At 39.5% G+C, this 10,674-nt stretch overlaps 1 protein-coding gene across 1 annotated transcript; it reads left to right on the plus strand.

Moving 5' to 3' along the window:
* Positions 1 to 1,070: 1,070 nt before the first annotated feature.
* Positions 1,071 to 10,423, plus strand: Ms4a5 (membrane spanning 4-domains A5). The gene is made up of 5 exons (XM_027406838.1): positions 1,071 to 1,223; positions 4,078 to 4,206; positions 5,617 to 5,673; positions 6,894 to 7,046; positions 10,316 to 10,423. The coding sequence occupies exons 1-5, from the start codon at positions 1,071 to 1,073 to the stop codon at positions 10,421 to 10,423; spliced, it is 600 nt and encodes a 199-aa protein (XP_027262639.1).
* Positions 10,424 to 10,674: the final 251 nt, after the last annotated feature.

A 10,674-nucleotide genomic window follows, 5' to 3' on the forward strand; every position in this document is an offset into this window, starting at 1 on the left:
GGCAGCTCAAAATTGCCTCTAGATCTAGCTCCAGGAAATGTGAAATAATGAAGGGCATTATTGACCTCTTCTGACCTCCACAGACGCTTGCACACAAGTACCAAACACAAAGACACACATGGATGGGCACACACACACACACACACACACACACACACACACACACACACACACACACACTTAAAAAATAAACAAATTCTTTCTTTTGCTTATTTATGTCCTTGCAATTTGACAGGCCAGATTCACTAATGAAGTAGTCTAATTCTGTATCACTTGGGTCTAAACTGCCTACAGAATTTGCCTAGGCTAATGAGAAACTAGCAAATGACTCAGCATGAGTCTGAAGGGCATTATTGTCCTGAAAAAAAAAAAAGACAGAACAAAACTCTGCATCTATTGGATGTGTGACTGAGGCCATCCTCACTGGTCTAACTCTACCCAATCCACTAGTGGGTATGAGAAAACTTGGCAGGGATTGGTAGAACAGTACCAGCCAGGAAAAGCAACAATGTAAATGGTAGTGTCCACAAAATACAAATGTAATTCTTTGAAGCCACTATGCTTTGGGGTGGTTTATAACATAAAGCTACTAAAATGAGGTGGCAAAAAATAACTTTCAAGTGACAGGCAACATGGATAAGGTAAGAGCTTTTTAAAAAATTTGACTAATTAGTTCTAAGGCCTGAAAGGTTTTGTCCTCCCTACATCTGAAATGAAAAAACTGGAAATTTGGGAACTAAAAGATTTCACAGATTAAAATACATATGAGAAAGTTCTAAGAACAGAGGACTATGTGACTTGCCCAAGAACACAGTGCTTTCTGACAAAATCAAGACCACTAGTCAGCTTCTCCAATTCAATACACAGATGTGGGCACTTTAACTTATATCTTTGAGCTCTTGACCATTCCTGAGATTCTATGACTCTGTGACTGTATGGTTCTATAATTCTAAGCCAAAGTACAACAATGCCAGTGCTCTAGATAGCCTCAGTACAGGGAACAAACATGGTCTAAATGGGAATATCGTCTACATTCTTTTCTTCCACTTGAAAAGACCAACTATACCATCATGGATTCAAACAACATGCACAGTCCTGTGCTCCTGGTATTTCCTCCAGGGGTCACCAGTTCAGAATACCGAACAACAGAGCTTACAGCCACAGCCTATGACTCCCAAAACCGAGTGCAGAAAGTCCTTATTAGAAAATTGAAGATCTTGGGGGTAAGTAAAATGTGTCCCTCTGTGTACTCTACCCAGGGTGGGTAAGAAACTCTCTGCTGGCACACATTCTCCAATGGGAACGAACTCCAACTCCCATCTCCACTCATTTCAGGGAGTATGGATTGTGCTTCTATATAAATTACGCATGAAATTCTGCCAGCAGGAAAATGCAAGATAAATAAATTCAGCGTTCCTGGACTCTTAAAAACCACAGCCTCCAAGCTAACCATCTTTGAAATTTTTCTTGTCAATTTCAGAGAGAAAATGGAAAAATGACAATCAAGTAGAAGTTAGGCCAGATTCCCTAGTTTAGCATACTGCAACATATATTTTTATACCTGCCCAACAAAAGCTCAGGACTCACAGTTTTATACAACAGTCTCATGTATGTTTATTTATGCATACCAGTATATGGATTTTTAGAATAGCCTCTTTTTATTTTTTAAATTAAAAATATAAGTACATAATCTCCCATCATCCTAGTTTCACCGTTCCCTCTTAGAACTCTGGTCTCCTTTTGATTGTTACATATATGTATAAATACACAAATCCATAAATACAATCTGCTGGTTCTGATAGTGCTGCTGACCACTTGTACATGAATCATCAATTCACAGGGTGGTGTGGAGTCTTTAAAAGACTACTTCTCTCTTTCTCCGAAGTCCTTAGTTGCCCCTAATTCTTTGTCTAGTGGTGGGGTCCTGGCAAACATTCATTTCTCTATCAGTCAACTGATTCACTCTACAAATACTAATTTTATTTACCAAACTTTCTTAAGATAATGGGCAGGTGAGAGGTAGTCACGTACATTTGAGGTTGTAATGTAACCCGCTTCTTTGAGAATATTTCATCATTTGAACTCCAGCCTCCTATAATGGAATATAGAAAGTAATCTTTTTTTCAGAAAAAAAAATAAACAGATATAAGAAAGTTCATCCTGTGGCACCTGGAAGACTGCTAATGTAATCTGCTTCAGCATCTCCTCAAAGACAATGGAGTCCAATCTTGAATGAGATAGTTTATAATAAGTTAACAGAAATACAACTCGGTGCAAGCAACTATGTTAGTTTCTGTAGTCACAGAAATAAATACAAACTAGTTCTTCCTCACTGAGGAAAATAAAGGTGTCATTCGAATGTAATAATAGCATGAAAATATTGAGAATTATGTTTCAATGGAGTGTCTAATGAGAGCATAAATGGTAACAGTAACCGTGGAAGCCCCAGAGTTGGAGCAGTTATTTCCTATTAAAAGGGTACAAGTACATTTCACAATGAATTGGACATTGAATCCAGACTCTGGCAAAAGGATGGAATTTCAACAAATGTGAATGAAAGGGAAAAACAGAATCATACTAGATGCAGAAAGCTCTGGTAGGTGAAGCATGGGAAGCATGGGGGTGGTAGAGGAGAGCTGGGAGGGGTCAATCTCGGCTTAAGGTATTTAAGAAGACTAAAAAAGAATCAACCCGCCTGGTAAGTTTAGTCATGTTATACCCATGCAGTAGAAGAGTGTTCTGGGTACAAGAAATGAGCTAACATGCCAAAAGGAAGCATAAAGAATCTCATTTTCATATTGCTAAGTGAAAGAAGCCAGTGAGTGCTCTGGGTGATGACAGACAATGGAGGAATATCTCTGCATGCCCGCCAACACGTGGGAAAAAACATAAAAGTTAGGAATTAAGCACCTCAGTATTGTCTACAACAGGAAAATGGGATAAAAAGCAAATATGCATGTTTTTGTAATTCCTCTGTCAGATTGTTATTTATATTTTTTATATGTGTTTGTTTGTGTACATATATGATCATAAGCATGCCACAGCACATATGTGGAAGTCAGAGGAAAACTTTCAGGAGTCCACTCTCTCCTTCCACCATCTAGGCTCCAGGGATGGAGCTTAGCTTGTTAGGCTTGGGGTCAGGCACCTTTACCTGCTGGGCCATCTTTCTGGCTGAAGTATGCATGATTTCACAAGTAGAGATAATAGGAAAGTTAGCTGCTTTGGCATTGTTGCAATCAGGGAACTTGAAAAGCACAGGTGACCTGATGATCCCAGGCCTAAAACGATGACAGCATCGACAACAGAGACAAAGAAGTCAGAAGATCAGGTTTAAAGGGAGAAAGTGAGACCATTTTAGGACATATGGATTGAGTTGGTAGTAGGATATTCAAGATGGATAGTCGACCAGATGTGATGAAAATATGTACATACCCCTTAGTATTCAGCCACTAAATGTTGGTTCTGTTGTGAAAGAGCTCACCCAGACTGAGGAAGTATAGTGAAAAATCAGAGAGGCCATGACCCCTGGGGCATATGCCTTCTGTTCTTTTTGTTATTCTCACCAGGCTTCTCTAGCACCATTGACTCCCTGCCTAACTTTAATAGTGTGTGGAAAATGTGTCTTACAAGCATAGGGCAGGGAGAATAAAGAACAAGCCATGAGGAATGCTCCAGGCCTAGAGATGCCACCCTGCTTCAGAAGGTTCAGAGGAACATTCACCTCCAAGAGGATTTTCCTGAGTGTCCCTTTGAGACCAGGCCGCTTCGGTAATCTAAATTCAACATTCACGTGTATGTGCTGAAGAGCTGGAGAGTTTAGTGAGACGAGAATAGGGCCTGAGAGCTTCCACTCATAGCACCAGCTGGTCTTGAGCTTGGGGACAGTGGGTTAGACTCATTCTCCTCTGAGCAATTATCAGATGGAGGAATCAAGAAAGCATTAAGGAATGTTGTAAAAGGACATCCGTTATTTTCCCGTAAAGAGGGTACCTGCCAAATCCTTGAACTAAAGATTTGAGTAGAATGGGCCCCACCCCATGTTTCTTCTGAGCTCACTTCCCCCTCTGTTTGCAGACCACCCAGATCCTGCTTGGAATCATGCACTTTTCGTTTGGAGTTGTTTTCCTTTTCACCTTGGTAAACCCATACCCAAGGTTTCCTTTTATATTTATCTCGGGATATCCATTCTGGGGCTCTGCTTTGGTGAGTATAGTGCATTTAGTTCAATTTCAAAGCATGTCAACGAAGCAAGGAGTTAGTGGATGAATTCTTACATAAAACAAGACAAATTTGGGTATATGGTTCTGTAGAAAATGCCACAAAGATATTAACCCCTTTGCAATTACTTCTATCCTCCATTGAATCACCAGAATTGATGGTAGCTCATCTTTGAGTCATGAAATTTGGAGGGAATATTCCTTTGGGCTTTGTGGTTGTTTATTGGTCCATTAATTCATAAAAATTACTTGCAATATATGATAAACTGTATTCACTGAGCAAGACAATGTGGATCCAATTTCAGTGATTATCCTCCAATGGACATTCAGTCTAATAAGAAAGAAACCATGCTAAGAGATCAGCATACTTCTTATACCTATATGAGGTTGCTTCTGATGCTAATAAGCAAGCAGTTTTCTCTGCAGAAAGTGAAGAAGCAGAGACAGGGTGTGCCTTCTGAGCTACATAGAGATGCTGATTTAATCACATCATGTGGTCCACATTAACTTAGCATCATAAGAGAGTGGGTAGGGTGAGGGATTCAGTAGAGGGCAGTCTCTGGTCACAAGTCCTCATACCATAGGGTATGACAAGTATTTTGCAGAGGACATAGAGGCTGCTTCCATAGAAGTATCTAAGTATAAAGGGAACTATCCAGAGTCATTTCTAGCTGGACTAGGGCTTAGAGGATGAAGGGTTGTTTAATTAGATGTAAAGCTCATATAAAGGATGGGAACAGGGGCTATCCGGGTAAAAAGAGAGGGAGTTTCATTGTCTGTCTGATGGCCTGGGAGAGCATCTGCTATTAAGGGAGCTGGAAGAAGAGGCTAACATTTTAAATATAGCTGGGCCAAACTCAGACTTTAAGTTTCTACTAGGCAATGGGGCTGCCATATTTGACCCACCTCGATAAAAATTAATGTGTGTGGTTTCTTCCTTCCTTCCTCCCTCTCTTCCTTCCTCACACCCTCCCTTCTTCCCTCCCTCCTCCCCTCTCTTTCCTATTACCAGTCTGTTGGCTGGTGTTCCCATCCAACAGAACATACTGGTTGGGCTATAGTGCTATATGACTTTAGTGTTCCTAAACTGATGACATTAGTGTCAGTTGGGAGCTGAGTCGTTATATCAATAACAGGAAAATGGATAAGGAAATGAAAGACCAGTAAGGTAGAAACAGCCTCTTCTTCAAACAGGTGGCTCAGACTAAAGCAGATCCATCCTTTTTGTCCTCTGTTCTGTGGACAGTGGTGTGAGGTGGCTCACCCTCCTCACTCCCCTGGGATTTCTGTGACCTTAGGAGGGAGGCATAGGAAAGAAATGGGCAGAGATCTGACCTGAAAAACACTCCACATCAGCTTACCATGTCCATCATGAAGATTGTTTGTTTGTTTGTAGTTCATTAACTCTGGAGCTTTTCTGATTGCACTGAAAAGAAAAACTACAGACTCTCTGGTGAGTTCTATTTCTACCTTATAAAATTATAATTGCTTAGTAATTTGAAAATCACCATAGAATCAGAAGCCATTAGTTATCAGGAGACGTTTCCAGGTTATCATGTTTGAGTCTCGTGTTCTACATGAAGACACAGGCACAGAATAGTTCAAAGACTCATCCATAGCCTCAGGTCATTAATGCAGATTGGGTCTCAGTAATCCAGCCATTCAGTCATTCATTCTTTCCATAAGTAGTTTTGATACCTACCTAGTCCATACCAGATGCTTTAACAGGCCATAGTTTGACTCACTGGAAGAGCACAATGTAGACAACCTAATGAAATCATGAAAGACCCTAGAGTTAAAGAATACATTGCTGGTCTATGTAAATTTGTAGACATATTATATCTCACTCAAAGAAAGAAAGATATTAGATAGAGATTAATAAGTCAGTATGTGATTTTAATCAAAGAACACCCTAAAATTCTGTAATTTAAAAATATGTTTACTTTTATTTATTGGGTATGTAAAAAGGGGTGGGGTAGGGGAGGGGTGCATTCCATGTCACAGTGTACCTGTGGCAATCACAGAGAACCTATGGAAGTTACACTGTACCCATGGAAGTCACACTGTACCCATGGAAGTCACACTGTACCCATGACAGTCACAGTGTAACCCTGGAAGTCACAGTGTACCTGTTGCAATCATGGTGTACCTGTGTAAGTCACCTGTACCTGTGGCAGTCAAAGTGTACCCATGGAAGTCACAGTGTACCTGTGGAAGTTAGAAGATGGCTTGTAGGAGTTGGTTTTCTCCTACACCCCTGGGTCTCAGGGATGGAACTCAAGTTGTCAGGTGGTAAGTGCCTTTATCTGATGAGTCATCTCACCAGCCCTAAAAGTTTGTAATTTTAGTAAGATGAAAAAGTGACAGAAAAATGCAATGTTTGGTTAAACATAGTCTTTAAATGAACATTTAAATGGCCATAGCTCTGTTTGAATGGAAGTTAACCCAAGCACCAAATGTGAGATATGGAGAGGTTATCAAAGGTTGGTTGACTTCTCTCACTGTAGGTGAATGCCTGAAGGTGTGTCATAAATTGTAAATGTTTTAAATTACCACATGGTGTTTTCTTGGTGTTGTGACTAATCCAGCTCTCCAATACTTACCCACCCCTACTGTTCTGTCTGTGGTGCAAGGTAGGCCTGAGTCTTGTATTATGTTTTGATTCTATTGCAGATAAAATTGAGCCAGGTGATGAATTTACTTAGTGCCCTGGGAGCAGCAGCTGGAATCATTCTCCTCATATTTGGTTTCCTTCTAGATGGAGAATTCCTCTGTGGCTATTCTCCAGATGGTATTCAGTGTGGTGCTGTTACCTTTCTATTCATTGTAAGTACCCTGTGCCATTTCTAGAGTGCGAAGCAGATGGCTTAAATAAAAAGGTTAACACCCCAGTCAGCACCATCTGGATAGTATTGTGGATGTATGTGTATTTCCTTTTGCTCAAAACAGTCAAGAGTCCATTGTACTAGACCAGCACTCTATCAGGTATTGTGGAGTAGAACAATAAACACTCAATAACTTATAAAAGGTATAAAACATGCAAGAAAAATAAGGATACTATAAATAGAAAATTATGCTAAAAGATAGTGGCATAGCGGTATGCTTGTGGTTCAAAGTTCCCAATATACATTATAACTGTGAATGCCTATGGGTTTTATTTAGTTTTAATATTTAGATTATACTATATTTAGATTCTGATAAAGTATGGTAAACTGAAAATAGACTTTTCTGCTCTGTCCAAAATACAACAATAATTGGTGTAAAATAATGTAAAAGGAACGGATGGATCTATACAGAAATAAATTGATAGTCAAGTAGGCATAGTAAAGACGACTAATGTGACTAACTTCATGGTAGAGTGCATGCTTAGTCAAGATGAGGCAATAGTTTGGATCACAATGCTCCCCCCAAAAAAATTGCTGAAGAAGTTCAAAACTACCTAAGAGAATGGAGTTCAAGTAAAAGAGAGCTGTTCTAAGATAGCATGTAGTGTGATTAGGTACAATAGGACCCCCCAATATCAGGGATGGGGCAGAAAGAGGGAACTAGTCCTGATCATGCTGAGCAGAACTTTTCAGAGCAGCCCTTCTCTGAAAACAAAGAACTACAAATAAAACAAAACCCACTCAAAGACATTTAAAAACCTTAAAAGTCTGCTATTTACAAACTAGAAATGTGTAAAAGAAAAGCTTAGGATTGGAATTTCTAAATGGAATGTTAGAGAACACAGACACTGCTTATGTGTCACAGCTGTGTGTCAGTGTTGGCCTTCTGAAATCTATGAGAGAGATGGAGGGCCACTGTCCACTCAAGGTAGCTCTACAGTGACCTGGGCCCTCAATAGGTAAGGACAAGACAAAGTGTCCTGTCTTAAAGTGGTACAGAGGGCTGACTGAACAAAGTAAATAAAAGAAAAAAGTATTCAAGAAACTGTGGCCACAAACCTAACTTCTGACTTCTTCCCACTCCTCAGTCCCATCCCCACACCCTGAGATTTCAACCTTCAATAGACATCAACTGTGTGATCCAAGAATGCTCACAACTTGAACTGGATCTTGCTAAGGCTAAAGGATATATGGGGACAAATGACCAGTACCTTCCAGAAGCCCCTATAACTTTTTCCAACTCAAACTGAAAACATGTATAAAAAGAAATGACTCTATGGATGACAGCTAATAGGAACAAGATAGACTAAGCTCCTTTGCCAATAATCCAATATAATCTAATCGTCATTCTTTGTGATTTTCAGCAAGAGGATATATATTTGTATATAACATATAGAAATGTTCATATATATGTGTGTGTGTGTGTGTGTGTGTGTGTGTGTGTGTGTGTGTGTGTCTGTGTGTGTCTGTGTGTGTCTGTGTGTGTGTGTGTGTGTGTGTGTGTGTGTGTGTGTATTCAGAGAAGATGTATACTGGAGGATCAGTGGATCTTACCAAAGCCATCACTCACTGCCACTGGTACACCTCACATAGTCTCAAACAATAGTCCTTAAGAAATCCCAAAATAGATATTCCACAAGATACAACAGCTCATAGGTATCTCAAACTCCTTGGGATTAGCAGCTATATCTTTTCTATTCAAGACTATTGGAGCAAAAGAGCCCTCCTTAAATGGAGGGCCAGTTGCCATTAATTGTTCAAGGCTCAAGTTAACTGAGAGACAACCTTACTAACATAACATTACTGTGACAGTGTCTGGTAGTTCTGTAAGGCTGAAATTAACCAGACCCAAACACCAAAAAATGCATGAAAATAACTAAAGACCTACATTTCTTATAAATACAGATATAAAATCCCCAGTTAAATACAAGCACACTGAATCTAGTGATGTGTACACAGGATCACCAACGACGGGTATCCCGTGTCCCAAGAATGGAATGCATGTTTAAGGAAATCTATGTATTTACTATACCATATCAGCAAAACACAAGATGAAAACCACATGACATTTGAGTGGACATAGAACACATTTGACAAAATTCATCACTAAATGATAAGAACACTCAACAAGCCATGAATACAGGAAGAACTTCCTCAGTTTGATTAAATCCATCCATAAAATTCCTCAACTTGCTTTCTCCCTATCAAAAGTCTGGTATTCAGTACCCATCAATCAGAAGCTCCCAGGGGGCAGTCAAGGATTAATGAGCAAGTAGGATGGCAAGCAGAGCAAGGAGACAACATCCATTTACATAGAAGGCACACATGGCTTTCAATCCAATATCTATCTCTACTGCAATTAAATCACCTGTATATAAACATGTATTACAAGAACACTGCTGTAGCATTCTTCATGGTAAAACAAATAACAAAAAAAGAACAAAACACAGGAAAAAAAAGAAGGAAATAAATCAGCTCCTGTCACATAAAAGTATTGAAATACTCTACACCATGACATACTAGATCACTGTTAAAAATAAAAGGTGATCTTAATTAGTTATTCAACCTATCATAAAGATACAACAGACAAGTTTAGCATAGAACAGACTGTTAATCACATGAACCTTTGCAATGGCAATAGAAGGATCCACTCTTGCAAGAGGGCAGGCTTCAACCAGATCTGTGCCAGGGTCCAACTGTGGACTCCTGGCCAGGTGTGTATGGCTATGTGTGCTCTTAGCTGGCATGGTGCAATCTACTTTAAAAATCTTCTGTAGCAATTAGAAAGGACTGGGCAGTTCTTTTAACCTAGCTTTATCTCCATGTCTCTTTTCTCTATGTTACTCTTTTTCTGGAATAGTAGTTTTCTCTTTTCCTTGCCTTTTCTATTTTCGTCTCTACCATTTTCCTATCTCTTGGCTTTCTTCTATCTTTGTCCTTCAAGAGACCACTTCTCAGATATGCATTCCTCTGTGGATTCTGTGTTTATGAAATGGAGAGTTTCCTGCATATAATTTAGCAAATATTCTGTTTGATTTTTTTTTAAAAGAAAATAATGTTATCCTATGCTTTGCTGGTAAGGCTTATATTCCCATTATCCTTCCCTAATTTGAGAGGTAAGGGTTTATTATTGGTAATGGCTACTTCATTGTGATCAGAAAACCCATCACTATCCCAAAAATGTGACCTCATTGTTTCTTTCTGTTGCAGGGGATTTTGATTATGCTGATGATCTTCAGCATTGCTGAACTGTTCATTTCCCTCTTTTCCTCGATTTTGGGATACTCCTCAGAACATTTTGGGATATGCTGTTGTTGAATAACACTGTGCAATAAAGATGCAAAATGATACAACTTAGAGGCCAGTACTGCTTGGATAAAGAGCCAACACACATATGTACTTAAAACTCACAATCATTTGAAGCAAAAGGGGTTGGGATCGTTTTGTCTGATGTAGCCATCCTGCCCCCTGGTAATGCCACTTCCTCTCCCAACAGAATGATCACCTTGGTGTAATCACCCCTCTTGTTCATTGTGGCATGGCCACTCTGTAAGTAAAGATAGGAACCA

Source organism: Cricetulus griseus, chromosome 3 (genome assembly GCF_003668045.3).
Source record: "Cricetulus griseus strain 17A/GY chromosome 3, alternate assembly CriGri-PICRH-1.0, whole genome shotgun sequence".
Classification (NCBI taxonomy): Eukaryota; Metazoa; Chordata; class Mammalia; order Rodentia; family Cricetidae; genus Cricetulus; species Cricetulus griseus.